Source organism: Nestor notabilis, unplaced genomic scaffold, assembly GCF_000696875.1.
Source record: "Nestor notabilis isolate BGI_N333 unplaced genomic scaffold, ASM69687v1 scaffold8301, whole genome shotgun sequence".
Classification (NCBI taxonomy): Eukaryota; Metazoa; Chordata; class Aves; order Psittaciformes; family Psittacidae; genus Nestor; species Nestor notabilis.
This window is the reverse complement of record NW_009915134.1, coordinates 1,779-20,073: the sequence shown is the minus strand read 5'-3', so window position 1 is coordinate 20,073 and position 18,295 is coordinate 1,779. Positions and strand designations below refer to the sequence as shown.

At 50.6% G+C, this 18,295-nt stretch overlaps 1 protein-coding gene across 1 annotated transcript; it reads right to left on the bottom strand.

The window, feature by feature from the left end:
- Positions 1–364: 364 nt before the first annotated feature.
- Positions 365–11,308, bottom strand: RGSL1 (regulator of G-protein signaling like 1). Its single transcript, XM_010023977.1, has 12 exons — positions 11,246–11,308; positions 10,904–10,978; positions 10,033–10,162; positions 8,446–8,607; positions 7,964–8,286; positions 7,322–7,684; positions 6,698–6,760; positions 4,708–4,939; positions 3,292–3,331; positions 1,964–2,060; positions 736–867; positions 365–370 (listed from the first exon to the last, which is right to left on the bottom strand). The coding sequence occupies exons 1-12, from the start codon at positions 11,306–11,308 to the stop codon at positions 365–367; spliced, it is 1,686 nt and encodes a 561-aa protein (XP_010022279.1).
- Positions 11,309–18,295: the final 6,987 nt, after the last annotated feature.

The following is an 18,295-nucleotide window of genomic DNA, read 5'->3' as shown; positions in this document are numbered from 1 at the left end:
CAGGGGGTTTGGAACTAGATGATCTTAAGGTCCTTTCCAACCCTAACTGTTCTATGATTCTATGATTCTATAAACTCAGATAAAATCTCTCTCTTCTTCAGAGATGTTTGCTTGGCAGAAGTAGTTTGTGGCACCTCTGATGGACCCGAGAAGCATGTTTCTCTCCCTGACCCCACTTTGCATTTCAGCAGTCTCTAAGAAGAGAGACTAGTTACATCATAGCTGACTGTCCCAGATACAAGGGCAGGATCCCCATTGGATTTCTGTGGAAAGCACTGTGCTGTGCTTTCCAAAGGGAAAGATACAGCCATGGCTACTGCAAGGGGAAGAGGTGGGTGCAGTGGGGAGGGGATGATAATGACCTTTACCTCTAGAGAGTGAGAGGACTGAATTGGTGGCATGCAGCATGCATCCCATCCTGCTGCTTCAGCTCTGGCAGTTTTCTAGCAGGTAGGGGATTTCACCATCTCTTTGTCTACACACTTGTTGTCAGTCTACCTGGGTCAAGTGCTAGCGTGGGTCTGGTGATGGATCACTTCCCATCTTGTGGCGCTCAAGTGAAGGTCCCAAGCTCCACAGCATGCTCTGAAGATTCACAGCATACTTTATTGGAGCAGATCCAAACCTCTGTCTGGTTCCCCTTTCCCCACAGTTGCTCACAGCTGCGATGCAATGGTCTTGAGCAATGAGCAGACAGCAGCCTCCAGCTTTCCTGGGTGGGTCCCAGGATCTTACCCAAAATTTGGGCAGAATATCAGAGTTCAAGAAGAGTTTGCTGATGATGGCGACTTTCCTTTTGAGAGAAGTAACTTCCTTTTCTGACTGCATGTTGCAGGCAGCCAGATGCATGATGAGGTGGGACAGTGGCTAAGTTGGGGGAGCCGCTGATGGGTAGCTATGAGGTTGAGGTCCCACTGGACTTCTTGGAGGAGGTTGGAGAATGGAACGTGGCGGAGAAAAGGGTGAATCCCCTACATGGGCTCTATTCTTGCACACAGTAGGGTTGGGAGTGTCTGTCCTGCTTATCTATGGCATGTTTCCTCCTCCAGACCAGCACCCTGCAAGCCCAACAGTGATTTTGTCCCCATAGGCTAAGCCCTGCTGGCCTTGCACAGGTAAATGCATCAGCAGCTTCAGCAGCAGTTTTGCTGAGGTGAGAGCCTGGCTGGGATTTCGATGCACCAGCTGGTAGTTCATTGGGAAATATGTTTTTAGCAATTGCTGTCTGTCACCTTGGGGTGAGATGGACGGTTGGGAAGGATGTGTTTGCATAACCACTGGGCTTAAGGAAACAGATTGACCCGGGTGCTCACCATTGTTTTACCATTGCTTTCTGGACAAAGATCTGTGCTGTCAACAACATGTGGGGGCTGACTGCCTCAGCCTCATTTATTTCTTTGATGGTAGAAGTGTGGCAGTTCAGCTGCTCCTCTGGAAGACAAGTGTGGTCACTGCCTGCCCCTGACAGCCACCCGTGAGCCCCCATGACATCTCTTCCTATGCTCACCCTGTCCCACCACTGCCTGCCCTGTCTGCTGTTTGCTGACTTTGGTTCTCATCCCTTTTCCTTTCTGTACTGTGCTAATTGCATACTTTGGGAATGAAGCTGTGATTCCAAGAGCATCTAAAGGAGACAAGATAGGGAAGAGCTACACAAGAATTGCATGTTGCAGGTATTGATCTGTAGATGCTGCCAACAAATAAAGTCACCTTTCTAGAACTGTAAGTGGCAGTGGAAAGCCTCAGCAAATAAATGCTCCACTGGATGGGAAAAGAGAATTGGCAAGTCCTGCAAGAGGATATAAAATCTGCAACTAGCATCCATCTCAGGGAGGAGGCTTTCATGATGAATGGAGTAATGTGTGGGGTGGGAGGGTGCCTACCAGCTGGGGTTTCAGCATGAAAATAATTTCTGACAATGCTGTTAATGAGGAAGCTCTTCATCTCGGGGTTGGTTTCTGACTAGCTTCTTCACAGCCATCCAGAAACTCAGTGGCTTATCTGCATTGTGCTCCTCAAGCAACTGCTTGAAGAACTGCAGGTGGTCAGATTGTGCAGTACTTTCATGAAGTAGACGAGGAGACACCAAGAGATGTGATCTCTGTGCCACCAGTGACCTGGAAAATACCCAGGACCTCTGGGTTTGCTTTTCCAACAGAAAGACACATCTGAAGAAGAGCTAGAAACATGGATGAGTAGTGCGTAGGATCTGTAAAGCAGATGGGCCAGCAAAGGTACCAGTGGAGCACAGCCTCCCTTGTCTGTCTTACCTGTAGAATTGTTTAGGTTTGAAAAGACTTTTAGGGACATCATCCATTGAGCCACTGGGAATCCAGGGGAGGAATTCTTCTGACAATCTGATTCTTTTCTGCCATAGGTGCACCTATCCAACAGCGTTGCTGTCATATATCCAAAGGAACTGGTCTCAGCCTGAAGAGGAGGCTAAGGCTTCAGGGAGTCAAGGAAAAGGTGGGACTTTGGGACTGTGATGGAGACCTCAGAATCTGCAAATGGACTGAGCAGCCCCACAGACACCAGGGGAGGGAAGCAGGTAAGGAGATGGCACCTGGAAGGACTAGTGGGAGGAGGAGCCTGTGCTCTGCTCTGTCTTACTGAGAATAAAAAAATAATTTGCCTCTGAATGGCAGAGGGCTTCATGCATTTGGTCATGAAAAGGGTGTTCTGAAGTGGAAAACCTTCGCCTCTTGCAACTGGTACATCAGGAGATTATCGATAGATGCAAAGCCAGAGGATGGTGACATTGAAAAGATTCAGCAGAGCTTTGGAAAACCAGAGCTCAGAGTGGACTGGGATTTCAGGTCATTTATGAGGTTAGCAAACCCTTACTTGAAGATCAGTGGATTTGGTCAAATATTTGCTTTGTTTAAGTATGGCTCCTGAGACTGGCTTTCACAATTAACAATAAGAGCTACTCCTACTCAGGACTTGTGTCCGGGATACTGTTTATATCCCAGTGTGGAACTGCAAGGACTCATGCCTGGAGTATTCCCAGGAGGTGAAACATGAACCATATAGACATTCATGCGGTCAGCAAGTATGGAGATTTAAGTGTGGTCACAGGATGATTTTAAGTGATTTTTCTGGGAATCTGAGAGCTGCCCAGCTGTAGTACAGGTGGCATGCCAGGGTGTGATTGAGGATGAATTGCATGAGGCAGGCATAACACGCGAGAAGTAAACCTGAGCTATGGTGTTGGGGTAGGGATGTTAAAACATTTTTCTTCTTCCCTTGGTAACTTTACAGTTCAGACCCACAGGCCACTTGGCCTACATCTGGGAGGGCCCAACAATGTAGCAAGGAAGCAGTGGCACTACGGGAAAGCACTGGGGAAAAACTGCTTCCTGAAAGAGTGGAAGTAGCAAAAACCAGTGAAGCCCTGTGCTGCAAGGTGCCAGACCTGGATCTTCTAGATGGGTTCCCTACTGCAGCCGAAGCAGACTTCATTACGTTTGATTTGTTTTTTCTCACAGGAACAGTCCTCTTCTTTTTGCTTTTGTGTTCAACAGCTGTGGGGACAGAACAGGGTTGTCCCCTTCCTCAAATGACAGCCAGAGCCTGTTCACAACTGTCCACAGGGCAAAGGACCCCAGAGCCACCATACTGGTGTCTGCATGGTGAACGTGGTGCAGGAGACACTGGGTGCTGTGGGAGCTCTTCACCTTGTATGGTTTGACCTCCTTGGCATCTGCTTCAGAGAAGCCCTCCCACTTTCTCTGGCTGGATTAACACCCCAAAACACATGCCTTTCAAGGGTGGCTAGGCTTCTCCTTCTGCAGATGTTCTACTAGATGATGGGATACAAGCAGGGAAGACCCCTGCTTGTCCAGTCCCCTAATGGTACGCTGGAGCACATGCAATGGTATGATGGTTGGAGCCCACCCTGCTTCTAGCCTGCTCAGATTGGAGTCACCAACTGATGGGCTTTTGAGACTTAAAAGTTCATTTTCCTTGCTTGGGCTATCCACGGACAGTGAAAGTTTCTGAACAGCCAGCTCATTTGACATCATCTTCTGGGAGTCTGCATCAGGTGGAGAAGAGGGGAAAGATCCCATATTCATTCCTTCTGGCTATAACAGCCCTTCAGAACTTGTTTTGAGTGCTGTATTGTGATCATTACTCACCTTTTCTTTCCCCTTATGTGTCTTGTTTCCATGATCTATCTGTGACACTGCATTTCTCAGGTATGACTGGGGCCCCACAAGCTAACTAAGGGTTACTACAGGTGACTGCTATCACTCTCAGTGCACTTATAGGTGCCTAGGAACTTGATGTCATTCTCAAAAGATGATTTGAGAAGACAAAGCTGAGGTGTCATACCAGAATGGCCACAGGAGAAGGTAAAGATGTTGGAGGTGGGGTGACAATGGCTGTCGCTGGCTTTGGGTTTCAGTCACTTTGCTGTAGCCTTCATTTGATCTAGTGACACAGGTCAGAGCAGGGATGTAGTACTTGGTACCTCTGGTACCAGCAGGAAGGAATTTGGCCCATAGGTCACTGCCAAAGCTTGGATTACAGCTGACAGCTCCCATATACTCTCTCCCAACCCACCCCATGATGTCCATGCCCAGTCAGCAATACAGTAATGCATCTGTGTGCTACAGGCATTGGTCACCATGGGTGCACGAAGTATGCTTTATCAGCCTGAGTCAACATGAGCCACAGCAGAAATTTAGAGCCCCCTCTTACTGGTATTGCACAGGAGAGTTTCCACCTCTGCCTGGATGGAGCCCCCATTCCGGAGGTCCCGAGTGCCAAGTAATTGCCAGTGCTTGGAGGAGAGACCTTCCAAGTTCCTTGTGCCATCCAAGGCTTGGCTCAGCTTCAAGGATTCATTTATCCGCTGGGACAGGAGGAAACATTCTTCTTTCCCAACAGCGTGGTCTTGCATCTCAGGCATCGGGACATTGCTCTGAGGAGACTACAGGGAGAAGAGCAGAGGCTGATTGCACAGAGGACGTACCCCACCTGAGGAGCTGCTCCTGCACTGTGGCTCATGGGCTAGCTGCATGGTTTACTGTGCTTTAGAGTACAAAGCAACCCAAGTTAGATCTCTGCTCTAGCTTTAAACTCACAGGAGTTTAAAGCTCAGCATAGACCTTAACCCTATCTGTGCACCTGCTTAAAGCTGGCTCACGTCTTCCTGCAGCTGGTACATAGCGGTGACATGCAGTAGGTCCCCCAAGTAGTCCAGACAACAGCTTGACTGTAAAGGCAGCAGCTTTCTTGAAGAGATCAGTGTCCACGCAGGAGGGCTGAAAATAACCCTGGGCAGACAGGTAACCTCATCTGCCTTTTTGTTTGCCTGCTGTCCCTGGGGCTGGCTCTGGCCACTGCCATGTGAGTGTCTCCATTGCCCACTACTGAGACCTTCCTGCAGGTTTTGGCCTTCCCCACTAGTTTGCAGTTTGAATGACTCACCAAGCAGCAAGGTCAGAGTGGCTGGTTTCTGACCAAGATACATACTACTGAGAGCAAGCATCAAAAAAAACCCTGCTAAACCCCTGAGCAGTTCCCCTGACATCACTGTGGTGAGACCCATGAGGAGTTTGGCTTAGGAGATAGTGCCTGCAGAGAGCATGGACTTGACACCTGCTGAAGCGCTAATTGCGCTCCCAGACCAGCTCTGTGCTCTGAGCAGTGATTTCCTTCACAAGAGCTGCTTAAAAACCTGGGCAGCTGATTAACTTACAACCAAGAGCATTTAATGAATCAGGGTCAGGAGCTGCCAGGTGGCTTCCAAAATGCTCAGCTCTTGCTGACTGGGACACTAGCATCCCTGCAAGCCAGGTCTTCTAGGGCACTAGCCCTGACAGCCTCTCCTTACCATTTACAGGGTCAGCTGCTGATTTTGTGTTGCAGTTTGGTGAAAGGTCTAACAGTTAGTTTGAAGAATGCTGTATGCAGTGAGAAAAATTGCCTGCGTGGGTTGTGTGGGGACCCAATCAGGTAGGTAGGATGGTTGGGGGTTTCTGTCTGCAAGGAGGTTTAGGGGTATAAGGCTGGTATTTAGGCTGTTAATAAACATGAGGTATTAGGGGGATTTCTGCTGCCAGGAGGGGTAATAGTCCAGGAAGATGAGTGCTTGTGTGACTCTGCTATCTTAAATCATCCCTTTACACAGTGGAAAAAAATATGTGGAAAACTTGAGTGTGGTTGAATCATAGGCTAAAAGGCTGCATGACCTCTTCCCCCAGCATGTTGGCCAAGCGCTTGTGCGTGGACAGGGGCATATGTATGTGTGTTTGCATGAGTCACATTAATAGCAGTGTTTGCTGTGGGCAAGGAAAAAAGGGGAAGAGTTAATTCCCAGAAGTGAGCACCCCAGCGTATTGCCTGCTGCTGGTCTCACCCCTGCCTACCCTGAAAGGCTGTATTTAAGTTTCTCCCTTCTTTTGGGCCAGGTCATGGTCCATCTCAGGGGAGCTTTTGCAGGGTATGCCTGCAGTGCTGTTGACTTAAAGGATGCTGTGGTGGGAAAGCTGAGGATTACTCAGCCTGAGCAAGTCAGGTTTTCCTATATCACACTGCAACAGCATTGGGTAGGGGCGCTGTGGGGTGCTAGACCACTGCAGCTAATTCTGGGTTTCTCCTCCCCCCCTTTCTCCCACTTTTCATATCCCCACTGGTGCCTGCTCACCCCATGAGGGTGCCCATGTCCCTTATGCCTCACCCTTACCATAAACTGGAGGAACATCCTGTCGTCATAAGCCAGAAATTCCTCATAGAAGCAGTAGAGCACCTGTGGAGAAGCAAAGGTGGGCTGTCCCCAGTCAGTGCTACAGCAGCAGCTTCCTACTGTACACTGAGTCACAGTGGTGATGCCTTGGGCAGGTTACACCTCACTTAGATGCCCAGGACAGCTCAGCCAGGAGCTATACGTCCAGATTGGTCAATGGAGCTGCTCACAGGCTGCCCAGAAGGGCTTGGGTTGTAATTGTGCTTTACTTGTGTTCTGCTGGAACCAGCAACTTAGATGTGAAAGGATGGCCACTGTCCTGCCATACCCCTAGCCCTTGGTGTGTGCATCTAACAACTGAGGTCATCAGCTGCTAAATGACTTGCTCGTCTCTGCTCTACTGCCCAGCAAACCAATGAGGATGTGCCTTTCCACTGATCTGGTGCATCTTGCTCAGTGGTTCTAGTACAAGGTGACTTGTGTCTGCAAGTTTTTAACCTTCCTAATTTTTTTTTTTTTTTAAATACCTCTATTTTTATAAATGCCCAGAGCCTTCACACCAGCCCAGGGGTGTCAATGCCAGCTGTACCTCCCAGCCTAACCACTGCCAGCACTGCTCTGTACCTTGCAAATCTCCTCCTGAGCTCTGAATACCCAGGGGGAGAATTCTCCAGACATCAGATGGTTCCGCAGTCTCCTGAGGGTCCTGGTCTCCAAGGGAAGCTGCTGAATGGTGCCCTCCTCCAGGTAGGTCTTGCATATCTTCTCCCCAGTCAAATGACGCAGGAAGAAACTATTTTCTCTGCTGGGGTCCAGCACCGCAGACAGAAATTCCTCCAGGTCATGCCACAGGTCCAGCAGAAGAGTCTCCATGGGCCGGTCCTGGCACTTCAAGAAGTCCCTAAAAGGCCATCCTGCACAGGTCTCAGCACTAAGGGCCCAGGGAAGAAACCCCAAGGTCTTGATTGGCTTTTCCAGGGATGGCAGCTGGGCAATGGGTGCAGAGGAACACAGGTTAGAGAGGACTTTCTCTTTACAGAGGTCTTTCAGGTGAAGCACCTGCTCCGCATTAGGTCTAGGTCTTTTGGGAGAGGTTGTTCCTCCTTTGCCTCCAAAGGCAGGGTTTGCAGGATGCTCTGACTGCTGTGGAATTGATTCCAAAACATCCTTACCCAGAGAAGATTCCTTTGTGCTCCCAGCTGGCCCTGGCTGCCTTTCTGGTTGCACCTGAAAACTGGGCATCTTCATTTCTTGGATGTCTCTCACCTCCCGGATCAGAGCCCAGATCTCCACTTTGGCCTTCTTGCTGCAGTAGGGCCCTGACAAACCCTGACTCTTTCTAATATGCATCATGAAGAGATTCTCTGAAAAGCCTGAGGGCTCCTCTGAGCTGGCCCATAATAAACGCTCCTGATATTCCTGCAGCAAAGGCCAGCATAATTTCTCTTCCTTTATGCCCATCTTGCAGTGGATGAAGAATTTAGGGAGCCAGTAACTCTGAATCATAAAAAGGACCTGTTCCTGCATCTTGCTTAGAATCTCCCTCCTGGTGCTGATTGACTGAATGTGCCTGGCTTTCAGCAGTGATCCTGAAATAGATGCAGGGGATTATGATGGGGAGATGGCTCCATGCAGACCATTCCCCAGCCAAAGCAAACTGGTGATGGTATCCCATCTCCATGGTAGCATCCAGGAAAGGCCACCTCTCTGGAAGGGCACTGCTCTTTCCCAGGTCCCATGCTTCTTACCAGTGATGGTCCTGCAGAGTGTGATGACACTGGAGCCTTCACGCAGGTGAGTGGCTTTCAGCCTGTGGAGCAAGGACAGGTAGAGTTCTCTCTGCCTTTCATCTGACTCATCAAGCTCCAGGAGCCTTTCAGTGGTGAGCCAGAAGTTAGTCAGTTCTTCCCCTACAAATCAGATAAGGGACACGATTTGGAGGGAGTCCCTGAAAGCTCCACTGATGAGCGAAGCAGCTTGTGTTTTTTTAAAAAAAAGAAAGAATGAAAGATTGCCTGGATGAGAGAAGGGAACACTGCAGAGAAGCACCAGAGTTCTCCCTAGTGTCCACAACCCATGCTGGGGTTCTGCTGCTGGCTCATCTTCAACAGCTGTATCTGGATTCGCAGTGTCCCCTGTCCCACTGGTCCTTACTCATGCCCCAGCTCTGTGCCTGTGTCCCACTGGGCAGCTTGCCAATGGCTGGGTAAAAAGGGGCTGTGGACCATTCCGTGCCCACCTGCCATTCCTCGGATGAAGGTCCGGAAGTGCCACATGCCCTGGCTACCGCTGATGCACTTTTCCAGTAGCCACCGGTCAGCGCTTTGCCAGTTCAGCAGTTTAGCTGTAAGAAAGAGCATAGAGCATGGAGTCAGGGGTTGCATGCAAAGAAAGGAGCAGTCCCCAAGAAAGCCCTCCAGATCCCACCGGCATACCCTAGAGGGGCTCCCTGACAGAGGCTGCCATAGGACAGCAGTGCTGTGAGCCAGGAGACCATAAAATCACACTGAAATGGGAGTTTCAGACAGGTCATGGGGTGCATGTGTGATGTTTGCAAGGGCAATCTGCTTATGTCGGTGATAGTCTGCCCAGCTATTGTGCCTCTTCCTCTTGCAAACATCCATCTTTTTTGCTTGAGTCTGGGGCTTGCTCTCAACTTTCTTCAGATTGATGTTCTACCCAACTGGAGGAGCAGCAGCAATGCACTCAGAAACAACACAGGAGCAAACTTCAATGAACTGCTTGGGTTTTTTTTTAAATGAAAATCTGCATACCTGCTGCCATAGCTTGCTTTCCAGTGGCCTTCCCTTGTGTTGACATGTAGGCTGACAAAGCAGCTGGATGAGCTGAAATAGCCCATTTTAGGGGTAAACAGCACAATCAGACTTGCTACTGGTAAGACAAACCATGGCATAGGCCTGTTTTCCCAGCACAGGGTGCATCAGACAAGAAGCATATTGCAATACAGTATGAGAGCCCTTGGCATCCCTATAGCAGCAAACTTGAAACGTCAGCACCTCAGATTCCCATGCCCAAGGATGCTCTCCAGCCCTGCTCCACCCATGAACTGCATGGTAAACCCTGCTGGGCAGCTAGCTCAGCTCAACTCCACAGGGGCAGAGAGCCAGTACTAACAGGGCTATAGGGTAAAGCCCTGCTCATCCTGTGGAAACCCTGGGATCTGTTGCATCCCTGAAGATGGGACATGCAATAGCTTTTTAACCCAGAGCAGAGGCAGAACCCGCTGGGCAGGCACCAGGCGGTGACAGCCTCAGTGAGAGGAAGCCCAGCAGTGGTGAAGCCAATCCGATTTCCTCTATGCCGTGATGACTCACCTGCTTCCTCTGATCGAATGAAACCCAGGAGCTTCTGGCAGAGGACGAGGTGGAGGAAAAGGCTGGATTTGCAGAAGTGAGGCAGCCGGTGCTTTTCCAGCCAAGCCAGTAAAGCCGGGGGGCTGGGATCCTGTGTTGCAATCCCCACACCCAAGGACAGGATTAGGCTGTGAGCAAGGAGCCATCTCTTGCCTGGGGATTACGGTAAGTAAACGGCCACTGCTATGGCAGGAGGCAGGGGAAGGTGTTCTGTTGCTAGATGGTGAGTGATGCAAGCCATCCCCATGCTGAGAAAGAAGGGGGATACTCAAGCTATAGTCCCTGCCCTCATCTCCGTGAGCTCTGCCTGCAGACTGTGAGACCTGGGGCTGTGTGCCGCCTGCCCGCTTTCCCAGAGCCTAGACAGGAAGGCATGGCAGCTTTCCAGCAGCACCAAGATGAGCAGGTTCCCTTTTGCTAAGTGATCTGAGCACTGCAAATGGCACTTCTGGCTGTGGGGAAGTGGGACGTTCGTGGAGAGGGCTGAGCCAGCTTGAGGATCAAGAGGACTTCACTCCTGATGAATTCGGGAGGAGTACTGGGCACAAAGGGATGATGTTTGTGTTGTCCTCTGCCACCGCATATGCTCTCGGCTCCAGCTATCAGTGTTTATGGAGGGCTTGACAGACCCCATAAGCTGCACCAGGATTTTAAATGGCTTGCACTCCTCCCAAGGCTTAAAGGCAAAATGACACCCAGGTCTGAAATAATCCCCCCACTGCATGGACAGGAAAGCCAGAAAGTGGCCTAGGTAATGAGAGGATGGCTTTTTCCCTCCCCTGCTCTCTGCCCTTCTTCCCTCTTCCCTCCTCACAAAGGGGCATTTTCTCACCACGTGGCTCGGCAGCTCTGGCCAGAGGTTCCACTGGCCTGTACTACTGATATAAATGGGTGTCTGGCCAAAAACCTGCATCAAAAGGAAAGGGGAGAGCTGAAAGAGATGGAGGGTGGCATGGGAGCCCATAGCCCAGCTCTTCTAGTTAGTTCTCACTACAGGGAAGGGCATCGCCTTCCCTTTCAGACACCTATCTCCAAGCTGAGGTGCTCAGCTTTCCCTCATTTTCCAGCCTGAATGTGGTATATTCCCAAGTTTCCTGGGGCCTTTATCACCACAGAAGCTGGAAGTTCACCTGAGAAGAGCTCAAAAGGACTTCATGGTGCAGAGTGGACTTACAGGAAGATTCAGAAATGTGTTGAAAAAGTCGACAAAAACATCATCTCTCAGCAGAAGCCCCATGTCCGTGGAGGCTATGGTTGCTACAAGTGGGAGAAGAGAAAGTTACCTGGGCTTTGTGTTGCCAACTGTGATATAAATATGAACCCAGGGATGAGTTTTGAGAGGGACAGCTCTAGGGAATGTACAGTATGGGTTTGTCCCATGCACAGGCAGGAGGATTTGGACCTGGGACAGTCCTTGAAAATTGAGTCCCAGTGCACCCATGTGCTCTGGGCAGGTGACACAGGGTTTGGAAAACACCAGGTTCAGCTGCATACAGGAGCTGGAAAGTTCAAATAGCAGCTTCCTAAACAGCAAAGGTTCATGATTCATGGAGGATGGGCACAAATACAGTAGCATCTGCAGGAGAGGAGAAAGGAGGTGCTGACGTGGGAGGCAACAAAACTGTTCTCCTCCACCTTACCCAGACACCAGCCATAACTCTGCTATCATGGAGCGGAACTGTGCTCTGGCGCTGCTGTTACACCCCCACTGCCTTGGTGTCCTGAGTCCTTTTGCTCAGGTTTTTGTAGCAAATCACCCCAAATTAGCAGGCGCCATCAGGCTGGGAGCAGGTTGTGGCTCTGGGTAAAGCGACAACCACTGCAGACACCCACCCCTCTCACCCAGTACATCAAGGCAGCGTGTCAGTAGCACCCAACACCTCCTGCTATCCTGTGAAGTTTTATTCATGTCTGAAAGATCTGGGTGCAAAGGAGGGGTGGGCTGGCATGAGCCTACTGATGTGTGGATGTCCTTGAAAATGTCCACTTAAATGAAGGCATAGATGTGTCACAGGGAGAACACACATTTTAGAAGACTAACACTGCTTCTCCCTGCTGTCCCCTTCGGGGCATACTTACAGGGGCTGAAGCCTTCAGCAAAGGTAACTCACCAGTGGCCATCATGATGTTGTGTCCCAGGGATGCATTCTAGAATTCCACGCTTACCTAGCGAGTTCTCAGTGGGGTTACTAAGGACTCTCAGAGGACTCTTGAGGACCACAGGGCTCTCTGCACCTCCCTCTTTGTTGTCCTTCAGGGAAATATCACTTTTGTAATCTCCAGCACTGCAAACACACTTGGGCAGTCCTGAAATTAAATCCTTCCCCTATCTCCACTTCTTGCCTTCAGATCAGGTTCTTGGTAGTACCTCAGCACTGCATGTGGTTGCTGTCAGGACATCTGCTCAGGTAGTGATGGAAATTTCACGAGACCCTGCTATATCTGCCCCAGACAGAGCAACCGCAGATTTCTTATTAGCTGTCTTGCTTCATCAGATATGGGGCTGAGACCCAATCTTGAACACCTTCCAGTGGGAAGAGGAGAAAGAAAGAAGGAACAGCATCTCTCGCAGCAGCAGTGACCTGCTTCCCTGGCCCGAGGAGGAATCTGCTCCCCAGGTGAGTATCTGATCCCCCTGTTTGTCATGCTGTGGTGTCAGGTTTTGGGCACCATTGTGCCTGGGGTCTCTGATGTGCCTTGTAGCAGAGAGGTGTGTGTGCTTGCCTGTGGTTCTGTGCTGTTGGTGGGAATGGGTCTGTGGCGAGTGTGGCCTTTCCTGTACTGGACATCTCTGTGCTTGCCTAAGAGGTTGGCTGCAGGATAGCTTCTGCCAACCTTTCAGCCCTGACCTTTCTTGTTCTAGCTATTAACAAAACGCAGTTGCATTATGTTGAGCGTCATGTCCCCTTCTGTCGCTGTGCCTGCAGTCCCTGTGACTGTCCCCGGCGTGGGTAGGACAAAACGCACATAGCGGTGTGCAGACTCCCTGCCGCACCCGCAGCGTCCCCAGAAGCGGTGACACCTCACAAGGTGGCGCTGTCAAATCAGGAATGTGAAGCTGTCCTCGGCAGCAACGCGGCTCTGCATTTCAGACTTGAGACTCCGCAGCCGCAATCAGTACATGGCCAACTCCCCATCAGTTGTGGGGCTAGTGCTGGGGACCCCAGGGTGACAGTCCTGGGCTATTGGCACTGACTCGCTCTCTAACCCTGGGCAAGTCAGCTCATTCCTTTGTGTATCATTGTGCTGCCCTGTGCAAGAAGCATAACTGGTGCTATACCAAGCCAGGAGGGACACAAGAGACTTTTGAAAGCATTTTAGAGATCATGCCTGAACTGCCTATGCACACACGTGTGACCTGGGGAGGTCATGTCCTGCCACGCTGCAAGGCACTGGCTATATTGTATTAGTCCATATGGTTCAAGCTGTTGGGTTTAGCAGCAGTAAGTGGCATGCGTGTCCTCAGGGTGCACGTGGGATGCATGTCTGGTGGTGACAACAAAGGGATGTTGCCCTTTGGGTGATGTTTTGGGAGGTGGAGGTGAAGATTGGCTTGTCCACTGCTGCAGGATAGCTTGGCAACACCTGTCGTGCATTAGCTGCTGAGCAGGGACAGCTCCAGGATGGGGCTGAGCACAGCCCTGTGGGGATGCACACTCACCTTCCTTCCGTCACAGCCTGGGGATATCAGCTGGTCACTATGCCAAACCCCAAACTAACATGGGGAAGGGGCAGCCACGAGCCGTAAAATATCTGCTTGACCTAGTGGTGCTAGGCAGAAGGAGTTCTGTGAGATCCTGGGGAGGTGTTGCTCCATTCACAAATTCAAAAGGATTTGTGGTGCTAAGCCCGAGAGATGAGAAGAGCATTAGGGATGAGCTGGTGTGGCTGTTGCACACATGATAGACTCAAAAGTCCTCAGGGAAAGGTTGTAACTATCAAAAAAGAATATTTTCCAGTTGGCAACTGAACAGATGTCCAGCGAGATCCTCAGAGACTGATGCAACTCTCCTGGTGCCTGTCCAGCACTGGACTGACCTCACTGGGGCTGTTCTGGTTTCTGCTGGGAAAGGACCAAGGTTGTGAGCAGAAACAGGCCAACGTGGGTACTCTGGAAGTGTACACAGCCATTTCCATGGAATTTCTCCCCAAGAGGATACCCCAAGAGGTCTGGCAGGGTAGAGCTCCACTCAGCCTAACCTGCAGGAATAAAAGAGGCCTTAAAAATACGTGGACGCATGAGTACAGATCAGGGAGCTGTGAAGGGAGCTCAGAGAAGAGGGCAGAGTTGCTGGACTCTATTTATACATAGATAAGGGTAGGGTTGCAACACCAAACACGTCAGAAGGGCCTCACACCCCCTCTCTCTGAGTCCAAATTACCTGCATCCTCCATCCCCTCACATGGGGAGCATCCCACCCTTGGCAGACCTGAGGCTGCCTCTGCCAGGGCAGAGCCTCGCGCTTCTGGGGTGACAGAGGGAATGGGGCTGTGTTTCTTATCCTTGCCCAGCATAAACCAGCATGGGAAAGTTCAAGGTTGCCTGACCGCAAGGTCAGCCTCACTGCCTGCAGTCACTGTCAAGCTCGCAGCCTCCCCAGGCAGCCTAACCTGCCCCTTTTGGGGCTGGGGGGATGGTGGGGCTATTTCCCCCACAGCTGCAGTCGGTACCCACCAATCCATGGCAACCCTGAATACCTCGGCATTGCTTTTGGTCTCAGCTGATGGTCTACAGTACTTGCAAGATGGAAAGCCCCAGAACAAGGGAGCAGTGCAAGCACCTTGCTGCATGAACCTGCTTTCCCTCTAGCATAGGTATTATATGCCCAAAGTGAGCTTTTGGGGGAAGATTGTTTTGGTTTTTTAATTTCCTTCCTTACAGCCTCAGCCTGTTCTCACATAGTTCAGGGCACCTCAAAGACTGTCAGAAATGGGTGTGCTACTTTTGGGCCTATAGCATCTTAAAGTTTTTATGAAATTGTCTGAGGTTTCAGGTTCAACTTTAAATATGAATTCCTTTCTTGAACATACTAGGATGATTTTTTATATAGGATTTTCATGCTTGGTCCCCTGGGTGTGTAGACTACTTTGCTTAGCAAGGACATCTCTGGTATCTCCTTAATTAGAGGTATTTTTGAGCCTATTGCCATCTGTCTGTAGTTTCCTTGCTTGGGGCAGACCGTGAAGGCTGGGCTCTGATCTATTACACCTCACAGTTCCTGCAGCAAGCTCTATGTTTGCCTGCCTCTTCTCCAGCTAAGGCGAAATCACTTGTGTAACCTTACACAAGTGTCCGGGTGTGTTGACTTTACCAGTCCAGGTTAAATATGTGTTGTGGCAGGATGGGGACCTAGTTCAGTCATAAGGAAGGGATATGGACAACAGCACTATGCAGTTATGTTTTATAATTTACAATGTTGGGCCTCCATCCTACCACTTAATCCACTTCGGCAGCAATGTGAGGATTTCTGCACTCTCACTTACAGAGCTGTGAAGTATATTAGGCTGAAATTATCTGCCAGCCCTAGCTAACACAGCCCTGACCTAGCTGGGAGTGCATTTAGCAGCATGAAGAGCACTAATAAAAAAGGACCAAAAAACCCAACAAAAACAACCCTGCCAATGCACACTGTGACTGACTTCCAACTGCAGGGAAAGGCATGTACTGAGTGCTCCCTGGGATATTCTCCACCCTTATACAGAGCAAACCGAGCCAAGCAATTTCTAGGTCTCAAATCCCGCCTGCCCCTGACGTTCTCATCTTCCAGCTTCCCCTGGTTGCTTTTGAAGGCGAGCACGTGCTTCTCGGTGGTGGCCCCTGCTCACTGAAGACACTCAGCCTCTGCGCAAGGTCTGCACGCGTGCAGGGCAGAGCCAGCGAGAGGTAAGTGCTGCCTGCCAGGGTTGCTGCCAAACCAGCTCGGAGCTGGCAGCCGTGATGTCCCTCCTGCAAAGAGCCCTCCTGGAGGGGAGCCAGGAAGGGGGGCTGCTGCAGGATGAAGCAATGCCATGGTTTCTTCTGAGGGGTGGCAAGGTGGGCATCAAGCACAACCACCGTCACCAAGGTGGCTGAGAAAGGGGTGCAAGCAATGGGAGAGGGGGGTTGCGCAAAGCTTTCCTGGTTGCTGCAGTCCGAGGCCTCTCTTCCCCTAAATGTGTCATGGATAATAAACTGCATGGGGAGGGAGCTTTTTTTTCTCTTTGCATATGCTTCTGTATGTTTTTATTTATTAATTTTATTTCTTAAATTGCTCTTCTGTGCAGCCCAGGTAATCTGCTCTACCTCCAAAAGCCCCCAGGTCACCAGACCTCAGCTACCCTTGACCCTGGCAGCATCTTCAAAGGGAGTATGAGCCTGCTACGGAGTGTGCAATATTTGCTCTCTTATCAGGCGAGCAGCTACCGCCTCCCTGCCTTGGGGGGTTTCGTCAGCCTCTTGCACCGCTCCAGGGGACACCCATCTGCCACTGCCGCTTGCACAAGGTCAGTCCCCCTCCCCGTCCCCTCCACCCCCACCGCGGTGCAGATGTTTCTCCAGCCCATGGTGAGCTCCCTGTCCTCAGTCAGTGACTGCTGTTCCAGTCTTATCTGGGTAACTTGTAAATGAAGTGCTTGCTTGTCTTGCTAAGGCATTAGGTTTATTTTACCAGCCCTTGCAAATCATGGGTAAAAGGGGCTGCATCTTTAGTTCCTCCAGTCCCAAGCCCACTTCAGAGCCGAGGTCTCAGGAGTGGTGGCCACACTGGGATGGGTCCAAGCAGAGGCAGCTGTGCCCAGCAGTAAGCAGAGATGGAGGTGATGCAGCATCAGGACATCCAGCCTATGTCTGGCCTCTGTTGGGTGGGTTTTAGTTCTTCATGCAGGACCCTGAAGCCCAAAGTGCTTTCCCAGATGGGCCTCAAAATGGTGTATCTGAATTCAGGAATGTCTTAGCTGTTAGGCATGAGAAGAGGAGAGATGCTGAAGATGTCCATGCTTACTGCAGGGGGAGTTGGACTAGATGACCTTTAAAGATCCCTTCCAACCCAAAATATTCTATGATTCTATGATCCTATGTTCATCCCTCCTCCCAGCTGTGCCGTTGCTGGTAGCAGGGGCATTTTGGGTATGTCACACCTCCTATGATCTAACCAGTCACAACAAAATGGACCATTCCTCCTTCTTGTGTGACATCTCTGTTTTAAAAAAAAATCATTCATTTCTGTTTAAGCTTTTTTTTTTTCCCTGTTATTGCCGGTGAAAAGCAAATGTGTACATGGGCTTAGCAGGCTAGATCCACAATCTGATCCCAGGGTTGACAAATTCTTCAGCTGCAGGGTCTGGCCACCGTTTGAGATGGCTCCGAAGTGCTGAGAAAGAGTCCTAGTACTGCAGCAGAGCCACCTGCCCCAAGGTCTGCGCCACAGGGAAGTTTTGTATCCTGTGGTTTTAACATTGAATTGCATCCTGTCCCCCTCATGGTGTGACATTTCTGCATTTTAAGGTATTCCCAAATTTATAAGGCTGCACTTTTGGGGTGGTGGGGGTGGCATGCAGGGCCTCTGTGACAAGAGCAAACTGCTCAGGGCAGCTGGGGGGAATATGAGGTCACGGATGGGGGGACACATGGACAGATGCCCCAGCAAGGCACAGCAAAGAGGGAAGCCATGATCCCTTAATGCTTGGCTCCTGGCTGGGGCTGGAAAAAGAAATGCCGGGGTAGTAATGGACAGGGCACACATAAGAGCGGGTACACCTCATGCCAACTGTTAGAGACTCAACTGTCCTGGTCCCCAGACCTCTCCTGGAGGGACCAGGGACCTCTGCCCCAGCTGTGTGCTGTCCCTTCCGGGTTTGCATTGCTGCCTTGGAGGCAGAAGCCTGGCCAGTCCAGCCCTGACCCACCCTCCCAGCTCACCAGGCGCTTTCCAACCCTGGCAATTGTCGCAGGATATAAACTGTGCCGGAGGGAAGTGCCGGGGCAGAAGAATAAAGGTGTTCCCACGAATTAATAGGAGAAAGAAAGAAAGAAAAACATGAGCCAGTTTGGGCTCGCCCCTGGAGCAGTGCATTGTCTCTGGCCAGCTCGCTGCGTATTTAAAGCGGGGCCCTTTGAAAGCTGATTTAAATCCACTCCTGGGAGGTGTCACCTGTTAGCACTGTGCTTTCCGCAGCTCCCCGATGAGGTTTTTGTCTCGTTGAACGCTGGCGACAATAATGGTCACTGGAGCATGCAGCTGGCCGA